At 37.9% G+C, this 22265-nt stretch overlaps 4 protein-coding genes across 5 annotated transcripts; all 4 read left to right on the top strand.

Moving 5' to 3' along the window:
- The first annotated feature begins 5062 nt into the window (after positions 1-5062).
- On the top strand, positions 5063-6388 carry LOC126627155 (thaumatin-like protein). Its single transcript, XM_050296581.1, has 2 exons — positions 5063-5227; positions 5477-6388. Exons 1-2 carry the CDS (start codon positions 5161-5163, stop codon positions 6160-6162), a joined length of 753 nt encoding a protein of 250 aa, XP_050152538.1. The 5' UTR covers positions 5063-5160; the 3' UTR covers positions 6163-6388.
- Positions 6389-8017: 1629 nt separating this feature from the next.
- On the top strand, positions 8018-10893 carry LOC126627154 (pentatricopeptide repeat-containing protein At3g18020). 2 transcript variants are annotated; one of them, XM_050296580.1, is made up of 2 exons: positions 8018-10482; positions 10616-10893. In XM_050296580.1, the coding sequence occupies exon 1, from the start codon at positions 8138-8140 to the stop codon at positions 10235-10237; it is 2100 nt and encodes a 699-aa protein (XP_050152537.1). In that variant the 5' UTR covers positions 8018-8137; the 3' UTR covers positions 10238-10482; positions 10616-10893. The 2 variants fall into 2 exon arrangements, with proteins under 2 accessions (XP_050152537.1, XP_050152536.1); XM_050296579.1 differs by having other exon boundaries at positions 10568-10893.
- Positions 10894-13847: 2954 nt separating this feature from the next.
- On the top strand, positions 13848-14727 carry LOC126626297 (probable calcium-binding protein CML27). The gene has a single exon (XM_050295569.1). The coding sequence runs from the start codon at positions 13904-13906 to the stop codon at positions 14408-14410; it is 507 nt and encodes a 168-aa protein (XP_050151526.1). The 5' UTR covers positions 13848-13903; the 3' UTR covers positions 14411-14727.
- Positions 14728-16310: 1583 nt separating this feature from the next.
- Positions 16311-20717, top strand: LOC126626296 (ras-related protein RABA6a-like). Its single transcript, XM_050295568.1, has 2 exons — positions 16311-18241; positions 20145-20717. The coding sequence occupies exons 1-2, from the start codon at positions 18018-18020 to the stop codon at positions 20599-20601; spliced, it is 681 nt and encodes a 226-aa protein (XP_050151525.1). The 5' UTR covers positions 16311-18017; the 3' UTR covers positions 20602-20717.
- Positions 20718-22265: the final 1548 nt, after the last annotated feature.

The following is a 22265-nucleotide window of genomic DNA, read 5'->3' as shown; positions in this document are numbered from 1 at the left end:
TCGCGAGCAGAAGTTACGCCAACTATGTAAGGAATAAAAAATTCAGACAGAGTGGAATTGATCCAGATGAGAATGTTTTGATCATTCTCAAACCAAGTAACATAAGCAGGATTGAGAGTCGCTGTGCGATTGCCAGACGAATCAAGAAGATATCAAGGCGGCGCCACCGTGGTTCCATCAATAAGACCAGTAAGATTGTAGCGACGAAGAATTGGAGCAAATAAGGCACTCCAGGTCAGGTAATTTGTGGTTGTAAGCTTGATCGGAACCAGAGAACCAATATTTTGGATTGTAATGGAGGAAGAAATCGCAGAATTAGGGTTAGGAGGTGGATCGGTGGACTCAAAGGAAGAAGATGTAGCAGTCACCATAGCTGGATCGAGAGAGAAATCACGATCGAAGAGAACAAAGCATGATCGAGAACAACAAATCACGATCAAGATCAAGAACACGATCAATGGATCGAAGAAGATGAAGCGGTGCAAAGAGAAGCAGGAAAAGAGGATCGAAAAAGAGACGTCGTGAGACAAAGGGCGAGTGATACCATATTAGGAGAAATATTCTCATTAATTCAATGCATAACTTTTACACTTTGAGTATTTATACAAAGCTATTACAACCATCACAGTTGTCATCACAACTAACAAAAAAGAATAACTAAACTAACAAACTAAACATTCCTTAGCCTCTAAGTATTATCCCTTGAAGGTGTAATTACATTTTTATCCTTAATAGATATTACTCCCCCTTCTCCCATCAAAGAATGAGAGATAAAGCTAGCATCTTGTTGTATAAATATTTACCATGTGGAGGTTGAAGAAAAAAGAATAAAATGTAGGTAGCCAGGTAAAGATGAGGAAGCAGAGAATTGACTGAGGCTGGTAATTATTGGTAAGAAATCAGCAAGAAGGCTAGGTAGCTGCAAGAGGAGATATTGACAATACCTAGAGTGTGTGTGTGTGTGTGGGAGGGACAGTGAGACCAGAAGTCTTTACCTCCTTTGGTTAAATATATTTTTTCATGTGATTCTTTTCCGAAAATGAAGTTTTTACCTTATTTGATTCTCCGTAAGTGTGAAAGAATTTATCTATTACGTATAAACATATTTACAATCGCATGTTAGTGCTCAAACTTGAGCTTATAAATATTGAATTAGGTTAACCCTTGTCAACTTCGTATCTCAAATCAATTCTAAAATGTGAGAAAATTTAAGTTACACTATCTGGTTATGTTAACTCATAATGGTCGGACTAGCTAGCTGGTCAAGTCGATCTTACCCAAAATTTTGCCATGCAACGGAAATGCTACCCTAGATCAGCCCTCCAGGCCTGGTATAGACCAAGCCCACAGAACAGACCTAACCCACCCAACATATCTAGTTCACAGTTTTGGGCCCATTTCCATAACAAGTCAGTTATTTGGTGGATCCATCACAAAGACTGGGCCCGGAATCACATGATTGAATCTGAGCACGTTTTCATGGACTAAAATGCAAAATTACGTTTACGTGAACACGTTACCGACTTTGCTGACTTTGCCTCAGCATACCGTTTGATCTGAAGACCAAAAGTATGTTACTGGTCTCATGTGATGCTAGCACTGTACGAGGAAGGAGACTAATTTGTGTATTGATGTGTGGTAGGATACTTTTTATGTTAAAAAATAATAATAATAAAAGGTAATTAGAGAAGATTAATTAATTAATCGTGTAAAAAATGTACAGTAATCAACCTAGATTAAATCTCTACAGAGTTCATTAAACGACAACAATTCTAACAGAATCTATTTGGCCGATGAGAGCTTTGAGGTGGTGTGGTCTCAGAGGCTTAGACAATTTCCAACTTCTGGGCTAAAATATAAGGGCTTATTTGGTATCTTATTTGAGTTCAACTTTTTTAACTCAAAAACACTTTTTGAGTTTTAGATTTTGAATTCTTGTTTGGTAGAACTCTTTTTAAAAATTGGTTTCAAAACTAACTTAAAAACATAAGCTATTTCTTAACTAAAAGTAAGTTTTTAGAGTTTTTCTACTCTCTCCTCAACATCTTCTTTTGCTCCTTTGTAACCCTCTCTTTTTTCTCTCGCAACCCTCTCTTTCTTCTCTCCTCACGTCACACCTTGTCTTTTCTCTCTCCTCACCCTTTGTCTTGTCTCTCTCTCATTACACTCTTTTTATTCTCATTTCTCACCTTCTCACTGTAATTTTTTGCTCTCCCTATCCTCCTCGTCCTCTCCCTGTCTCTCTCTCCTCACCAACTATTTCCTTTCTCCTTTCTCTTTCCCAATTCTTTCTCTCCTCCAATTTTTGTTCAAGGAAGTTTGAATTCAAACTAAAAATATTATTTTTAAAAATTCAACCAAACAGATTTTTAAAATTTTGAGACTTAAAAGAATATTGTTTTTAAGTGATGTTATTTAAAAATTATTTTTAGGAACAACCAAAATTTTTGGGTAGGATACCAAACATGCCCTAAAAATTTTAGTACAAAAATTTAGGTTTTAGACCAGAAACAATTTTTTTGCTTCAACCCTTATGGCCTAAATTTTTTAGCCTGAGATTATTAAAGAATAAATTTAGGCTACTTTTTTTTTTAAAGTAATTTAAAAAAAATTATGTACACTATCATAATTTAATTTTATGAACATTTTAACTTAAAAATATTTAAATTCCGATAAATATTGAAAAATCACTAAATTTGGGTGAATTTTGAGTTAAATTATTTTTTTAATTATTTTAGCTGTTGGATTTAAATTTGGGCCGTTAGATTTTTTTTTACCGTTGATTTGATTATATTCTATCTTAGCCGTTGAATTCAATAAATCCTAAAAGACTTGCCCATGTGGGTGGGATCCTGCTGGTGGTGCCCACACCATTTTCTAGGCTAAATCCTGGCTTTTAGCTTTTAGCTCATACATTTAGCATGAGTTGGGTTGGGTTTGGAGAATGAATAAAACCTAAAAAATAGCATTTAGCCTAGGATTGGGTTTGGCTTTACACCTTTTTATTTTCTTATTTTTATTTGGTGTTAATATATATAAATAAAAATAAAAACCTGCGTTTGTGCAGGACCACCAAGGATGCCATGCAGCTGATACACATTTCAGCCGTTGATATTTTCAAATGCCCATGGAGGTATGAGTTGACGAGGGACACAAAATTATGTAGACCAGCACCTGGAGCCAATGCTTTCTATATATATACACACACATTCAATCAATGACGCATTCAGGATTTGAATTTTAGAGTATCAGTTTTAAAAATTCAAGAAAAATTCAATGTTTTTACTGAGGCATTTCTTCAAACGCTTGATGGATTTATACTCGTCTTTCATGTGCATATGACAACTGATATCAAACACATGTCGAATGGACATCCGCCCTTAGTCCCAATGAACATCTGCCCTGCACTCAATAATATCTACTTTCCTTTAATTTTGTTGCAGGCTTGAACAAAGATATGAGATCCACGTGACGTCTTTAATAATGAGTACCAACCACAAAAACGCCATAACATTTTGCAAACTTGCAAACTTGAGTAGGTCAATTGGCGAACGCAGTAAAATCATTCGTCCAAGTTCGAACCATTTCATGATACTGTCGTAATATTTGAAGCTAGTTATACTCTGTTACGTGTCAAAGTTTTCCATGATATAAGATATATAAATTGTAGTGTTTTAATGATGTTTAGAAGATCAAATACAACTTTAGGTTTTGAAGTTTTGTTTAGAAAATTTGTTAATTTCGTATTTTATTTTTCCCTTGCAACTACGATTGAAGACCATGTAAACAACTTCTAGGGTTATAATTTAACCATCTTTTGGTATCATTAGTTGCAAAACAAACTTCTGGCGTTCCGAAAACTCATTCAAAGATGACCGTTTTTAATCTCTTTATAACTTACGCTACATCAGGTATATACTATATAGTCATTGGGTGGCATTGTTTGTACCAATAGTACCACCACTTATCTTTTTCTGCTTCCAAAAGCCACATAGAGTACCACTTTGATTCTCCTACTCCCATGTGAATGTGTAAAAGTGCCGCACTATTTAGGCTTTTTTTTTTTTTCTGTGTCACAGACAAACCCTCCCCCACTTACCCTCTGACAATATTCTTCAAATTTGAGTAGTTTGTCAGTCACCACTCACTCACCTCGCAATTGCACTCAGACTCGGTTTCTCTCTATCTTCCATTCCTCTCATACTTTGTTGTTTGTTGTTTGTCGCAGCCGTTCAGATAGGGGAGAAGGGAATGAGAGAGATTAGAAGAGAAAAGAGAATCATCTCAATTGCATTCTGCATTGCCATATTTTTTTCTATATGCTTGGGGCTTACAGAGATCGACTTCAGATCTTATTGTTCGGAATCTAAAGACCATGTAGACTATTTAAATTGAATTCAACGGTCTATTTTAACTCATTTCGCTAGCTCATCTTACACAAATCAAGAGCTCCGATTTCTCTTTCACACAAACTAAGGGCTCGTATTTCCTGATCCTCAAATGATCTAAATTCGCTCAAAGCCAATATAATATATGTTATAATATAAGTGAAGATAAATATTTTTGAGCATCACTCTACTTAAATTGTAACACTGACACATGATGTAACGATTCGTTTCTTCAATTACATCACAAAATTTCTTTTGCATTGCATTGCATTACCCATTCATCTCTCTCTCCTCTTCCCGTTTTCCCAAAACAAGTCTTTTCTAACTTGTCGGTGCTATCCACATATCCATTTTTACTTTCTACATATCTCTTATTAATTTTTGTCTTTTAACCTTCTTCAATTCATTTAATTTGATGATCGAAAATTAAAAAAAAATGTATAGAAAATAAAAAGAAGGGTGGGTAGTATGCTCCTTCTAAATTTCCCTACTCATCAAAGTATAGGCCCACATTCCAACCATTTATTTATTTATTTTGGTACAGACATTTCCACCATCTTCATTTGTTCCACATTTCAAAATAAAGTTACCCACCACCATTCACTCTTGTAATTACTAGTTACCCTACCATTTCCTTTCTGCTTTTCTTGACTTTTACCCCTTTTCTTTTCTCTCTATAAAACCCCTCCCTATCTCCATCCATTTACAGAGATTGCTTTGCATAAGCAGAGCAACCCTGTTTTCTTCTGTCCTAATCTCTCAAGCCTCAGCTATGGCCGCATTGCTGAAGACTAGCCTCCCCATCATGCTCTCCACCCTCCTATTTCTCCACGTTCTTGGTATGCATACAAATCCATCTATGTATACGGAGTGTATGGTTTAGGAAAATAATTTCCGCACACACTCATCTCTCTGCACACTCTTATTTGTTACTCGTCGTTGAGAAAATGTGCGTGCGGAAATCATACTATATTCTATATATTCTCTCTCTGAAACAAAATGTGGCTTCGTTTCTTTTACATTTGATTTTTGCATAGACCAAGTTAATCTTCTAGCTTGATGATCTTTCCTGTGTGACCTAAATGCAGTATCGGTCTCCTCCGCCACAACACTGACAATGCACAACAAGTGCAACCACCCAGTGTGGCCAGGCATCCAGCCGAGCGCCGGCCAGCCCCTCCTCGCTCGGGGCGGCTTCACCCTCCCACCCAACAAAGCCTACACCCTCCACCTCCCTCGACTCTGGTCCGGACGCTTCTGGGGCCGCCACGGCTGCGCCTTCGACGCCTCCGGCCGAGGCCGTTGCGCCACCGGAGACTGCGGCGGAAACCTCTTCTGCAGCGGCCTCGGCGGCACCCCACCCGCCACCCTAGCCGAAATCACCCTCGGAAACGACCAAGACTTCTACGACGTAAGCCTCGTCGACGGCTACAACCTCGCCATCTCCATCACCCCCTTTAAGGGCTCCGGAAAGTGCAGCTACGCCGGCTGCGTCAGCGACTTGAACATGATGTGCCCTGTAGGCCTCCAAGTCCGCTCCCACGACAACCGCAGAGTGGTGGCGTGCAAGAGCGCTTGCTCCGCTTTCAACTCGCCGAGGTACTGCTGCACCGGCAGCTTCGGCAGCCCTCAGTCGTGCAAGCCGACGGCGTACTCCAAGATCTTCAAGGCAGCGTGCCCCAAGGCTTACTCGTACGCTTACGACGACCCCACCAGCATCGCCACCTGCACTCGCGGAAACTACTTGGTCACCTTCTGCCCTCACCACCGTTGATCTCATCTCTTCCACCTTAATTAATTATTATTACCTAGCAGTGAATCAAGTTAATCCATAGCAGGTTAAATTATGGGTTAATTAATACCGTAATACTGAGTTAATGTTCTGTTAACCTTCAGTTTATGGTTGTGGTTTAGTTGCAGGGTCTAGGGGTATCTGTATTTCTGCTATATTGTAATGTATGGATGTGATTAAATGGAAAGTGAGGGGTATTTTCATAAAATGAGTAATCTCAGTTCTCTATGACTGTGAACTGAAAAGTGTGTGCCGGTCCAATTGTCTGCAGACGGTTACAGATTTTCTCAATCACCTCCGATCCACACACCCAATCCAATGGCAGATCTAGATTTTAGTGTAAAAAATTCCGGACCGTTTGTTTGCCCTCCCTAATTCAGGAGCATTTGTCTGCCCTCGTTACTACTGTTCGTGCACCAGCATTCTCTCCGAATCTCTTTCACTAAGACCATCGAATCAAATGATCCCGATCTTTTAAAAAATCAAAACCGATGAACCGGATGGACCGGTTTGATGAAATTTTAAAAATCCGAATTACTTAATCCAATAATTTTGATGGAAGAGATTCGGCATTATTGGTCTTCCCTTTGAGCTTTGGGGCCATCAATCTATCAATCTTGCTTTTTACTACTACTGTTCGTGTTTACTCTTCCTGGTCCCATGTTCCCCATTGATTCCTTCATTCATGAACTGTTCCATCTTCCATAATTTCACGTGGTTGCTCGAACATAATTAATTGTAGATCGTCAAATTATGGTAACATCTGCAGACGTAAGAACATTTGGGGTAGAAACTTTCTTATCCGTTTTAGTAGGGTTGCCGTTTAATATTTATTTGTCATGTCTCAAAAAAATTGTATTACTTATTAAATAAACGATTGGCTAGCAACTAATGGGACAGAGATTTACTTTAAATTTTACCGTCCGGATTCCGGAGCTCAAGAACAAGGTAGTTTTGAACATTCAAATTAATTAAATCCGATAGTTCTTATTAACTTATTTTGTAGAATCACTTTACACAAACCAAAAACTTCAGTTTTTCTTTTGCACAAACTAAGAGTTTGGATTTCTTGGCCCTTAAGTTCCAAACACTAAGATCCAAAGAATCTAAAATCTACAAATGATAATATAAATATGTGGTAAAAGTTGCATTTTTGTCTTCAAATTAGATGCAATTTTTTTTTTTAAATACTTGCATTCTGACATTTTTGACAAAGCAGTGTTTTCTTTTAAATTGGGAGCTTATAATTATCAAACAAAACATTATATCCCGATTCCTGCAAAGTTCCGAGAACAATAGTTTTAAAATACTGACACGAACCGTCCTATAAAACAAATCACATTGGACTCAATCATCCAGACTACTTACAGTGCTCCAAGCATGGATGGATTCCACCACACAAACAGACACACATCTCCTCTTTCTTTTCCAAATTCTAAAGTAGACCTACTCATAATACGAAATAGGTAAATTAAAGATTGAAAGTGCGGTTAAAGATTCAATAGTTAAATTACAACGGCTAAGGATTATTGTGTATGTTATGCTTTGATCTAGAAAAGAATAATGTTATGTGGATTACATTTACTAACCACTTCTCTAATAGAGGAGGCGGACTCCATTTACATAGGTGAGACTCATTGCATTACGAGAAATTTTGGGATCCAATAACCGAAGCACGTGTCAGTGCGGCCGCAGACACAAAAACATTCACTTCTTCCAAACACCGAATTCCGAGTGTCGTATAGAAGACCCTCTCGTGTATTAGATAGGTGGTTAACAAAATCTAGTACAAACCCAATGTCTAGAGGCTTCGGACTTTATTTTCCAAGAGAAACAATCCACAGTTCCTTTGGCCCAAATCACTTAAATACGATGAGATGAGCGGGTCACCCAGCAATTTGTATTCTTATTGTCCCCCTTCTTGCATGCTTTCCAACCGAGAAGATCTCAACAACATATGATTGCACAAGCATGCAAACGCACCATGTTCCTCACAAGCATTCCATCGTCTAAAACCCTCATCACCCCAAAAACCCTAACCCTACCTCTCGCATTCCTCTCCACAACCTCACCACCTTCCGATCAACAACCACCGCAACACCTCCACCAAGACCAAGCAATCAGCATAGAAGACAACAGATCATACTTCACCAAAAAAATCCACACCCTCTGCGCCACCCACCGCGATGTCGACGAAGCCCTCCGCCTCCTCGACCGCCTCCGCCTTCAAGGCTACCGTCCCGACTCCCTCAACCTCAGCAGCATCGTCCACGCTCTCTGCGACTCCAACCGCTTCGATGAAGCCCACCACCGCTTTGGCCACTATGTAGCTTCCGACTGCGCCCCCGACGAGCGCACTTGCAATGTTATTGTTGCCCGGTTGCTGGATTCAAAAACCCCACATGCCACATTGCGTGTTCTGCGCTGTTTGACAAATTTTAAGCCCGATTTCGTGGCGTCTTTGGTTAATTACAACCGTTTGATCGACCAATTTTGCTCGATCTTACGACCCAGTGACGGTCATAGAGTGTTGTTTGATATGATTAGTAGAGGGCATTGTCCGAATGCTGTTTCTTACACTACATTGATAAATGGGTATTGTTTGATTGGTGCGTTGGGTGATGCCCAGAAGGTGTTCGATGAAATGAGTGAAAGGGGAGTGGCGCCAAATTCCCTGACGCATAGCGTGATGATTCGTGGTGTTCTTCGGCAGAGGGATTTTGGGCGTGCAAAAGAATTGATGGGAAAGCTCTGGGAGATCATGAAAGGTGAAGACGATGAGACTGTAAAGAGTGCGGCTTTTGGGAATCTCGTTGATTCTATGTGTAGAGAAGGGTTTTTTAATGAAGTGTTTGACATTGCGGAAGATATGCCACAGGGGAAGACTGTGACAGAGGATTTTGCTTATGGACAAATGATAGATTCGCTTTGTAAAGCCAGAAGGCATCATGGGGCATCCAGGATTGTTTATATTATGAGGAGTCAAGGGTTTGTTCCAAAGCTAACGTCATATAATTCCATTTTACATGGACTGAGCAAGGAGGGAGAGGGAGGTTGCATGAGGGCTTATCAGTTGCTGGAGGAAGGAGTGAACTTTGGTTACTTTCCGTCGGAGTACACTTACAAGGTCCTATTGGAAGGTCTGTGCCTAGAATCGGACGTCAAGAAGGCAAGGGAGGTTCTTGAATATATGCTAAAGAAGGAAGGAGTGGACAGAACTAGGATTTATAACATATATTTGAGAGCGTTGTGTCTTGTGAATAACATGACTGAGCTTTTGAATGGACTTGTTTCGATGCTCCAGAGCCAGTGTCAGCCTGATGTGATCACCCTAAACACAGTTCTTAATGGGTTCTGCAAGATGGAAAGAATCGAGGAAGCGCTAAAGGTACTTGATGACATGATGAGTGGCAAGTTTTGTGCACCAGACGTGGTGACCTTCACAACGATCATCAGTGGTTTAATAAATGTGGGAAGAACTCAAGAAGCTCTTGTTATGTTGCACCATGTAATGCCCGAGAAAGGTTTCAGAGCTAATGTTGTGACGTACAATGCTGTACTTCGTGGTTTATTCAAGCATAGGCAAGCAAGAGAAGCAATGGATTTGTTCAATGGCATGGCAAACGATGGCGTGGCTGCTGACAGTACTACTTATACTATAATAATTGACGGGTTATGCGAATCAGATCAAATAGAAGAAGCTAAGAAGTTTTGGGATGAGGTTATTTGGCCATCAAAGATCCACGATAATTTTGTGTATGCTGCCCTTATCAAAGGGATTTGTCGTTCTGGGAGGTTTGAAGAAGCGTGCCATTTCCTTTATGAACTAGTAGATGCTGGGGTCTCTCCGAATATATACAGTTATAACATTGTGATTGACGCTGCTTGCAAATCAGGATTGAGGAAGGAAGCGTATGAAGTTGTAAGAGAGATGAAAAGAAACGGACTGGCTCCAGATTCTGTAACATGGAGGATTCTTGACAAGTTGCAGGGTGGCAGAAAACAATCTTGTGATGAGGTTTCGAATTTTCAATCAATAAATGGGCCACAGGGGTAGATGAGCAAGAAAATGTGTGTTTGAGTGGAGCGAATCGGAAACAAGAGAGCATGGACAAAGAAGAGACAATAACTGAACTCCAAACAGAGTTGAAAGAGAGAAAGGATGGTCGATTGCCCAATGGATAAGGTAAATTGGCGCATACTTGTTTATTGACAAAGTATCTTAGTCTGAAGGATTGACATAAAAATCATGTTGCAATAAACTCCGAAGTTTCCAATTCGATGAAGGAATTTAACGTGGAGGTTAGTCTTCGTAAAGCACATGTATCATGTATGTATACAAATTAGAGCGATGGATATGAGTTCTGATTGATTGAACGGTGTACAGAGATTCATACAAGAGTGTAATCGAATTACAAACTCCGAATTCACACAGGTATCTCGCAGTCAGCATGATCATGTTTTTGGATTCTGCTCTTGTAAATGAGGGTGCAATCGTGTATATTTACGAGTACAGGAGCTCAAAACCGGGGAACCTAAGGCCGCCATCGTTCGCTCCTCATGAAAGTGCTCCAGGTTAGGCTTGATTCTTCAACTTTATTAAGCACCACCACTGCAAAAATAGTCATATTGTAAGAAAAAATGGCCAGACCAGGAGGAGGTATGTTTCGCTTGAACCCGAAAAAGGAAAGAAAAAGAAAATCTTGAGTCCCACTCCTCCCGTCTATCTTCAATACGTGCAGTGCAGTGCACTCCAAAACAACTGCCACTCCACTCAAAGCACCAACACTTTTCCTTTAAGGACCAACATCTACTTTCGACAAAAAAAAAAAGGAAAAAAAAAAAGAAGAAATTGTAGCAATGTCCTCAACTAAAAATTTATAACTATTGATTCCTTAACTCCTTAAAACGTGCAGCTATGATCATTTTCTTCAATTCCATTTGTACTTCCACTAAAACGAGTCACGTGTCAGACACATGAGACCGAATCGAGGGGCAAATATGGAAAATCAAATGAGAAAAATTGTAGCAATGGTCTCTCAAAATTGTAGTAATAGTCAATCAGCTTTAACCCAACTGAAGAAATAGTCCACAACTTTAACCCAATTGTAGCAACAGTCCCTCAACTCTAGTCTAATTGCAGCAATGGTCATTCTAACATAACTTATTTTGACGGAGTTAATGAAAATGACAATTGATGGGTTAAGGGACTAATGATCATGAATTTTTTAGTTGATAAACCATTACTCCAATTGAATTAAAATTAAGCAATTATTGCTACAATTAAAAAAAATTAAAAAAAAAACTAACAAACAAACAAACAACAACATTTACCACTTTTCGTACCAAATGATTTCTCTATCAACATCAACAATGTACATTGGGGCCCATTTCGAAGGCCGAAAGCTATAAAAGAAGGACAAGGATTGTCTGTTCTCTCACTTCTGATGCTCTCCCATGCTTTCTTATTTTGTGTGATCACTGTTAAGTCACGTCAATATTTTATATTATTTTTTTATAAAGATAATAAGATAAAAATAAATAGTAATATAAAATGTTGATTTAATTTAACCGTGACCACACAAACAAAGGGCAAGAAAGGGCATCAAAAGTGGAAGGACAGACAATCATTGTCCATAAAAGAAAACACTACGTGTTGATTGCCCTGACGATTGGATCCTATTTTCTTTTTGCACTAACCGATGAGCACACATTATGTGTGTGTGAACAATTTCATTTTATTTTTTGTTTTTTTCTTAAGGAGTTTCATTAGTTTTTAAAGTTATAAAAAGAGTATGAAAAAATAATAGTGGGACAATTTCTCTTAATAAGTGCATATTTTATCTTAATATTACATAATTACTATTTTGCCCTCTTTATGTAAATATTGTGGATAAAAAATGAGAGTAAAATAAGAAAATATGGATAGGATTGTTACTTTTCAAAGATACAAAATTACTATTTTACCCTCTTGTATATCAAAAGTGAAAGTAAAATAGAAAAAAAGGAAGCAAAATTTTGACAAGAAAGGTTCTTTTAATATTAGTATAGATATTGTAGGACTGAAACCGTGTGCAAACCGAGTGTGGCTGCCGCTGCGACGTCCACGCGGTGGCGTAGACGCGGGAAAATAATATACCTACTGGAGTGAGTGAGCTAAACGATCTTCCCATGTGACATGTGACGTGACACTCAACACTTCAACTTTGAGATTCTTCTTTTATTTTTTATTTTTTATTTTTTTAAGATTACGTGTCACGTCTTTATTTATTCTTTTGTTTCTACACCAAAAGTTTTAGTCTCGATCGCAAATTTAAAAATATTTCTAGGGTTATTTTTTTAATTTGCCTCATAAAAGTTTTGTTTTCGTTTTGCACCCTCGATTGTCAGAATCGAGCCATTTAACCCCGTTTTCGTCCACGCTGGCTGAGATTTGGCAGTTTTAGAGGTTTAAGGCTTCACCAACCAAAATAATTAACAGCTCATCTCTATCGGCATGATATGAAATGTTCATATTGCTCTTTCGTTTAACGACCACGAGACATAATTTATGAAAATAGGATGAAAATGACTCAATTTTGGGAGTTTTAGAGTACAAAGTTGGACAAATTTTGTTTTAGGAGGTAAAAATGAGACTAAATGGCAATTTTAAGGGGACAATTATATGTAAAAAAACCTTGAAATAAAACTATAATTCGAGTATTGAGTTATCCATGCATTTGACTACGTCGTGTGTCGTTACTGGTATTACAATTTAAAAACAGTATAATATGTTTTGCTAACATGGAGAGGTCCTTAATTTAATTTTTTGAATAACGAGTTTGATACAAAATCTACTTTATTCAAAGCGATAATTTAAGGTGTGCAATGGATCGAAAATGAATTTGTATGTCTAGCCTACATAAGGTATTTGGGAAATGAAGGAAGGTGAGAGTATTGAATCGCCATCAATCCCATCCCATTCCAATCCCCGCTTTCTTCCGAGCTTCCATCTTCCCCAAACTCGAAAGTGGAATAGGAAAGCTCCCACACCGCGTTATCGCTTTGAAATTTGATCCCACGCACCAACAATTATCCAAAGGAATCAGATTCCATTGCTTAGTTTACCTTCGCATTTGGTTTTGAGCTCTCTAAATTTCAGATTCCATCACAATCTTTTTTCAATTTCATCACGTGCAATATACATGACCACCTTTAAGAATATCTAAGTCAGCAAAATATTGTATATGAAAGAAAAACTAACAAATGCTTGGAATTATGGTAGTTGAGTTACAAGAAAACATTTTGAAGTTCTTTTAATATAACTCAAAAAACGTTTTTGACTGTATGTGACAAAATAAGTACTTTATGTAATAAATACGTGTCAGATGCTTCATTCAGAAATAACTTGTATTTTTCTTAAAATTTTCAATATACTTTTACTAAAAGCGCTTAACTGAATGTTATTTCCAATGAGCTCAAAATCAAATTGAAAGTTCAAAGGACTAAAGTGGAACACGGCTATAATTCAAGGGTCAATAATAAAATTTCCAATTTTAATTTCTAATTTTTGTCCTGCTTTCTTTTTCTCTCTATAATTTTCCCCGCTTTTCTTGGTGGCCCCAAAAATCCTCCTTCCCTCCTGACTTCCCCATTTCTGTATAAATACCCAAAGACTTCCCCCTTTCCCTCTTCAAATCTGCAGACTCTGGGAATACCAATTTACCAAAAAACCACAACCACCATGGCAACCAACTGTGCTCCAGCCTCCACCGACCCCAAACCCGCCGTCACCGACGAGGTCCGGAAGGTCTTCAAAAGCTTCGACTCCAACGGCGATGGGAAGATCTCCGTCAACGAGCTCGGCAACGTCCTCACGGCCCTCGGCTCCACCGTCTCCGAAGACGAGCTCAAGCGCTTCATGGTCGATCTCGACACCGACAACGACGGCTTCATTTGCCTCGACGAGTTCAACGCCTTCTGGGTCGCCGGCCCCAAGGACGGCGGCGTCACCGAGCTCAAAGACGCCTTCGATCTCTACGACCAGGATCGGAACGGCCTCATCTCCGCCAACGAGCTCCACCTGGTGCTCAACCGCCTCAACATGGCCTGCACGATCGAGGACTGCCATCGGATGATCAAGACCGTCGATGCCGACGGCGACGGGAATGTGAATTTCGAGGAGTTCAAGAAGATGATGGGACACAAAGCCTCCTCCGACGGCACCAATGCCGCCAACCCTGCCGCCTAGTGCCGCACACGGTAGTCATCTATCTCAATCCAGGTGCTGAATTTAGATCCGAATCTCCATCTGTTAGGGTTTAACTTTTGAAATTTAGGGAAATTATATACTATTAGATCATCAAATGGATGTGTACGTGGAAAAAATAGGATCTGATCACGTCCTCCACTTCAATAAGTATAGTATTTGTGATTATATTTGGGTGAAGTTGCTCGAAATCGCATCGCATTTCCCTCTATTTTCTGTTTGTTTCTCGAGAAAATTCTCTATCCCCCTTGGTCACTTTGGCTTAATGAATGTTATTGCGATATTAATTTTCCTTTTAATTTGCTTTTTGAGAATATTTTCGTAAAAACTATGGTAAGAAATAAGTTAGTTATTGGCGGCGGAAGGAGGTGAAAAGCGGCGGCGGAGCATGTGTAATAGTGGTGGGCCTGGTGGTGGGGGAGGAGAAGGCGTTAATGGGCGCAATGAGAAGGCGCGTTGACGGGTCAACCATCAGAGATCTGATGGTGATTGGTGGTGGGTGCAACCGTGCGACACGCGGTCAATAAAGTCCAAACATGGTTGGGCTGCGAGGTTGCCGAAACTTTAGGAATTAGGAAACTGCTCTTTTAGGTTTGTATAGCACGGATTGAATTATAGGGTACATCAGGATTCTTGGCCGTTAGATTATTCTTGGCAGTTAGATTAGTGCTTATTGACGGTTGGTGATGAAGAAGAAGAAAAGGGAGGGTATCTCATGAGTAGACTTGTAAACGAGTCGGATTTATTGGGTTTGCATTGGGTTCAATCCGACCCGTTAAGTTAACGGGTCATCCGAACCTAACCCGTTAAGCTAACGGGTCATCTGAATCTGACCCGTTAAGCTAACGAGTTAACACACGTTAACAATTATTATTATTATTATTATTATTTTCATAGAGTTTATGTTTTGTTGTCAAGACTTTATTAAAATTACTAAAACATCATCAACTAACGGGTGTTAAAGGGTTGACCTAAAGTGACCCGTTATTTAACGGGTTGTTAACGGGTTCACCCGTTAACGATCCGACCTGTTAAGTATCCACCCAAATACTAATATTAAAGGGTCAGGGTTAGGTTGGGTCGGGTTAACGGGTCGGGTCCAAAATGCCAGGTTTACTCGTGAGTAGCAGGTGCAGAGGAGCCATGGCAGACGAAATAGGGGAGTTTGGAACTACCGGCGGTGCGATTGACTCGGGGTCGAGATGGGCGCGAGCCCAGTTGACTGCTGCTCGAACCCATTTTAGAAAGAGAGAGAATGGGGAAGGTCGAGTTGAAGAGGCGGAATTTTGAAAGGGAGACAACTGATGGCAAGTCACAGTTATCCATCTATTTTGAAGCTCGGGAAGACATAAGGCACTCCTTCTAGCCACAAGTCTGGCTTCCACGACAGCAGCGGGTTTCGAACCCGAGACCTCCACTTTTTAATTTTAAGGAAGTCTCATAATTCATCATTTATCACTGGATTACCAGCTTGTGATTCATTTAATTGTTAATTTGGGGTTATTATTTTTTCCTTTGAAATTGCTTATGTTATGATATGAAAATAAGCAGTTGTAAAAAAAGAGTAAGTATTTGGTCAAACTATAGTGTCAAAAAAAAAAAAAACAAATGATTGGGTTGACTGTCAATATGAAAGTTTCATTCATTGGTATTGTTCACCTACTTCCAATGATAAAAGTACTTTTTGAGAAGCATGTGTAGAGTTGTTTTGGACCAATAGTTTTAGTAGGGAACTTTAACGAAAAGCACCCGGTACTGTTCACTTTAACGAAAAACCACATTTTTACACTAAAATGTCAATCCTGGTACTATTCACTTTACCCTTTATTTTGTCCTTATCATTAAAACTCAAAGTTTCCAAGCCCTTTTCATTAGTTTTCCTTAGTTTAGTTTTAAAGGAAGCTAATGAAAAATGCTAGAAAACTTTGAGTTTTAATGATAAGAATAAAATAAAGGGTATAATGAATAGTACCAAAGTTGAATTTTTAGTGTAAAAATATGATTTTTTGTTAAAGTAAACAGTACCACGAGTTTTTGTTAAAGTTCCCTAGATTTAACTTATCAATTACAATAGAAGTCCCAACTTTTTTAAGAAATTATTTTTGAAAAGAAAAAATTGAGTAACCCTAAACCATCTTTGAACAAAATAACAGGAGGACCATTGTGAATGAATGTGGTCCTCTTTCTCTAGAAAAAAGTATTTTTAGCATCTACAATTTATTTCTTCCGAGAAGATAACAAGATAATACTACCAAATTGTCTCTCGGACTCATACCATCACTGGTTTAAATATGAATAGGATTGAGGCTAACGTGGTCATAAATTTGGATGTGCCTCCACAAAGTTTTGGACATCACGACACCTGCCAGGCTGCCATTGTTTGATTTAATTAAATAAGTAACCGCTGATGCTATTTCAGACGCAAACCTCACTCATCTGTTAACCGATTATTTAGTATCTGACGCACTCGTTGATACTCTCTAATATAATTAGCATATGAGCACACATATAAAGTGTGGGAAGTTTTTTTTAATTAGAGATGTGTTAGGATTACATGTAGGTGAGGTTTTGAAAAGAAAAAAATATGTTAGTTCGTACGTCCGAATAATTTGTTTTGGGTAGTTGCGGATGAGAAAAGTAAACAATTCAGATAAGTTTTGAAGCCCAAAAAACTGAATGGGCTTCATCATAAGGCCCAATCTGTTTCTGCGGTAAGGACAGGCCTGGTCAATGTGGCTGGACACTGTTGTTTCACGGGAAATATGAAGTCCAGTACCAATTATATCCAAATCTAATCACGTGTCATGTCACACAAAAAGACTGTCACATGATGCTCTCAGCATTCAAATTTGGAGTTATATTAGCTCACCACTTTAAACAGTGGTCATGCTCACCGTCCTTTGTTTATCGCTGGATGAGTTCGGTTTATTCTATCTACTGTCCAAATCTTGAATTTACAAGACACTTTCAATAAATCGGGAGTGACAACAAACGACTCTTCATTAAAAACATAAATTTTTTATACTAGTCAAACACTTATTTCAATGTAAATGAGATTTTTGTATCTCGCTAACATTATCAATTATAAGTTGTCGTGAGGACTAAATTCATTTGTGCAAAAGAAAAGAATTGAGGTGAATTCGAGATTACGTTTGATTAGTTTATAAGTGAGACGATTTAGGTTCGATTCTCACCTTGCCAAATGCGAATACGAAATAAATTTTTATGGCTAATTCATTGTGAGGTTGACCTCCACCCAGTGTACGTCTTAAATAAAGTTTGCTTAATTTGTGCTAAAGGGAGCAGTCATCATGTCTTTTTCAATGTTATCACATGTAAAGGACTCACTACCCTCCAAAAGCAAATGAACAATTTCAATTCATTTCCTCATGCTCTACTGATTTGGACTTGTTCACACACATTATATATATATATATATATATGTCCAACATATTGGTCTCTTCCTCCACCTTTCATTTGCTCTGCCTCTTCCCAAATTGCTTCAAGTTTTCTTAGCTTGTCTTTATGTTTATGATTAATTAGTGTTTTAAGAGTTGTAATTAATTGGATCATCAAGTAATTACCATACATGTTGATGGGTGATTCGATTGATGAAGAGTGTGATTACTTGTTTAAGGCAGTTTTGATCGGAGACTCCGGAGTTGGCAAATCGAATTTGCTATCCAGGTTTTCCAAAGACGAATTCCGGTTGGATTCCAAGCCCACCATCGGCGTCGAGTTCGCTTACCGGAATATCAAGGTTGCCGATAGGATCGTCAAGGCTCAAATTTGGGACACTGCCGGCCAAGAAAGGTACGCCTCCCTCCCTCACTTCATCTTCTTAATTTTGATTTTGTTTCACTTGATCAGTCTTTGGAATATATTTGAAGAACATGCATATGCTTATAACTGAATAACTAGAAAACCCACCTCCTCTTACTGGGCAATTCTACGGTTCGTTTGAAAGTACTTCTAAGATAATTGAAAGAACTTTTAGAAAATATATTTTGAGTTATAAAAACACTTCAGAGTGTTTTTTTTCCATAATTTACTTGTATTTTAATTAAGAATTTTTCTTCAGCCATTTTGAAAATACTGCAAAACAAGCCCGTGTTGTATTATTAGTTTAGAACGTATGCGTCATTCTGAATGCATACGTTAGTCATTCTCCCCTTTGTCTGTTACCATGTTTTATTTTTCTTGTGTTATAGATCAAACGACATCCTTTGCGCTGATTACGTAGAATATTTATGTAAGTTGAATGTTATTTTTCAATGCGATCAGTTTTCCCAAAATTGCCCTAGCTTTTCTCTTATTTTTTTTCCTTTTGGTTTAAGGATGCTTTTACGTTTGCCGATCTTTTGAAGCAACTGAATTATGGATATGAACACAACTGTTCAACCGTGCCTTCCCCTTCATGATTTGGTCCTATTAACGTCAAAAGTTGTAATTATACCCCTAGTTTAATAATCCGCGCTGGTGGGGCCCTTTAACCTAAAATTTATATTGATAAATGTTAAAAAGAAACTCTCCAAAGTAGACTTTTATACCGGCTCATGGTTTTGATAAAATGTTTTATAATGTTAGCGGAAATTGACGTTAAAGGAGAAAGTCTACGAAGAAATATTAAGGAGACTTTTTTAAAAATGAGATTCTTCATGAACTTGTCACCGCCTCATGTTTTTTGCACAATTCTCGTACCATTATAAAACATTGTGCAAAAAACATAAGGTGATGGACAGTCTCACTTTGAGAGAGCTTTTTTAGCATTTCTCTTATGAAGAATCTGACTTTGTGAGAGTCTTCATAGACTCTTTGTCACCTACTAGTTTAACATTAACTTTTGTATCAGCATTATAAAATATATACCAAAAACATAAATTAATCATAAAAATTATATGTTAAGAGAATCTCCTCGCTATTCCACTTTGCATTTTTTTTTAAAGTAGCACTAGGATAGAGCTCAAAGTTTGGAGTTCCTTTTATTTGCTTTTCTGAATTTCTTTTGTCTTTATCGTTGTTGCTACTGGTGAGCGTAAGTGACTAACCATTAGGTGGCCGCTAATTAAGGTGAAGTGATTTTTGCCCTAGTTTTCTGCTTTTCACCTTCTTCAGTGAACTTTCTTAATCTTGGATTCTTGAGGTGGTAGAGAAAAGTTCCTTTCATCGCACAACAACTATTTAATATGTAATGTGATTATTGTTCAGAAAAGAAAAAAAGTAAAGTTATTATACAAGACATCATGAGTGTGATCCACACTCCGTGATTTAGTGGAATTCAGGATTTGTTTTGAGACTGTTTTTTAAGGGTTAAAAACATTTTTTGTAGTAACGGATTTGTAGTTCAAGTGATTAAGAATATTTATCTTTTACACATGAAATCCTTGATTCGATTTGCCTTCCACTAATAATGCTCGTAAAAGAAATATGCCAATTTGACTACATTGAAAAACTTGTAAGTGTTTATGGACTACAAGAATATTTTTTGGACAAGCATCTATTAGGTGCTTCTTCATGATGCATTTTTAAGAAGCATTTGGAGTGTCTGTAATGAAATCACTTCTTATAAAAGCACTTATAAACAGAATTATTTCCTACACAGAGACATTTTTGCGATGGTTAACGTTTTTGTTGGAAGTACTAATTTAGAAAAATATATTTATGCTTATGCGTATTGAGTAGTGGTGGTTAATTATACTTTGGTTTATTAATGCAGATTTAGAGCAATCACGAGCTCATACTACCGTGGGGCGCTTGGCGCCATTCTGGTGTACGACATTTCCCGGAGACAATCCTTCGAAAACGTGAGAAACTGGTTGCGGGAGCTTCGCGAGTTTGGTAATTTGGACATGGTCATTGTCCTCGTCGGAAACAAGTCGGATTTGAGCCAGTCTCGAGAGGTCGACGAGGAAGAAGGCAAAAGTTTTGCAGAGGCAGAAGGGTTGTGCTTCATGGAAACTTCTGCGTTAGAGAATGTGAACGTGGAGCAAGTATTTTTGGTTATGATTTCTAAGATTCATGACATTACGAGGCAGAGAAGTTTGGAAGCAAAAGTGGAAGAAACGAGTGTTGCGAGTAAAAGTCTCGGTGGTGCGAAGGAAACCATCCATATTGGTGGTGATGATCATGAAGTTACGGCTACTAAGCAATCTAGTTATTGTTGCTCAAATTAGCTGGTGTAACTTTTTGTGTGCCAACGTCAAATATATGTTTGAATATGCATTTATAGAGACAACAAATATTTATTCAAAATGGGATTTCACTGTAGCCACCACGGGTTGGCTAATAATTAGGGACGAATTCCAAGTCAGTATTTCATAGAACACGTCATAGGTTTGACTCCTCGCATTGTGAATCACAAGATGTGGTGATCAAGAGAGATTGAAAATGCTTTTTGAGTCTTTCTGGTCCCAGAAAGAGTAACTGATTTTTTTTTTTAAATAATGGGATTTAATTGTTGAAACAAAATTTTAAAAAAAATTCCTATTCAAATAAACTTAAAAGCATTTAGAAGTCATGAGTTCGGTATTTTATAAACTGTGAATCTGCTTATCATGGCCTTAGATATGGTGCAATTCCTAACTAGGTTCTTCCGAATTTGAAAATAGTGGATAATCGTGATTCACCATCTCCTTTGAACCAAAAGAAAAAAGAGATCGCAGAAACAACTTGAGATCTTAAAGTCTAAAAGCAAGGGAAAATGATGAAACCAAATACACCTTTGCATCGAAGATTGGAGGAAGAAACTTAGGGTTCGCTGTCATCCAATTCACATAAATATGAAGAGACGATGATAAATAAAAATAAGGTGATGATGACGACAAGTACGATGGCAACGAACATGCTCATACGACAAGGCATAACCTAAAGATTTTAGAAGTCAAGATCAAGGAAAAATGATGAAACCAAATGCTGGAACTGATGAGACAATGATGAATAAAACGTGAAGAAAATTAAGCAAAAGTGAAATTAAACACTTTTAATTAATGAATGAATGATATGTAATGGATGATATGGCCCCAGACATACGTTTGTTTAGGTCATTCTAATTCTAATATCTTAAAGAGCACCACTTAATATTACGGTCTAGTAATATTTCTTTTCATTTGTAAGTGAGATGTCTTAAATTCAATTCTCACTAAAGGTGAATTTGAACCACATTATTGCTAGTCCAAAGTGAGACTAAATTCACCCCACTATTATTTAGTGTAGATAATATCGATTTAAAATTAAAAAAAAAAAAATATATATATATATATATATCTTAAAGAGCATTTTTGCAAATAGCGCGTTAAGTCTTCATCTCGCTTTTCTTCGGCCAAGGGATACAGGCCACACTTAGGGTGCGTTTGTTGCACCGAACTGTCTTGGACTGCACTAGCTGCAGGGACTAAGATAGACTGGCTTAGCCTAGACTAAGCTGGACTGATTTAGTGAAGTGTTTGGTGCAGCGTCGGACTAAGAAGCAGGACTGCAATATTATATTATTTTATATTAAATTAATATATATATATATATATATAATTAAAATTTTATTATATATTACTATTACTTTATCTTTTTCCAATTTTTTTTTAGAATTCTCTTCTTCTTACTTCTACAATGTCTGTAACCATTTTTCACCCCACTTCTCCATCCCGTCAAACCTCTCTTCCTTCTCCATCTACCTCTTTTCCCGTCAAACCCCACCTCTGCTTCTCATGAATCACAAAACATAAGGCCCAAATTTTACAAGTTTCTCACAGATCACAAAATTCAAATACCAAATTTCACAAATTTCTACTAAATTTCACAAGTTTCTCAGCTTCTTCCCCACCATAAACGAAAACCCCAACTG

Source organism: Malus sylvestris, chromosome 6 (assembly GCF_916048215.2).
Source record: "Malus sylvestris chromosome 6, drMalSylv7.2, whole genome shotgun sequence".
NCBI lineage: Eukaryota > Viridiplantae > Streptophyta > Magnoliopsida > Rosales > Rosaceae > Malus > Malus sylvestris.
This window is presented reverse-complemented; position numbering and strand designations above follow the sequence as displayed.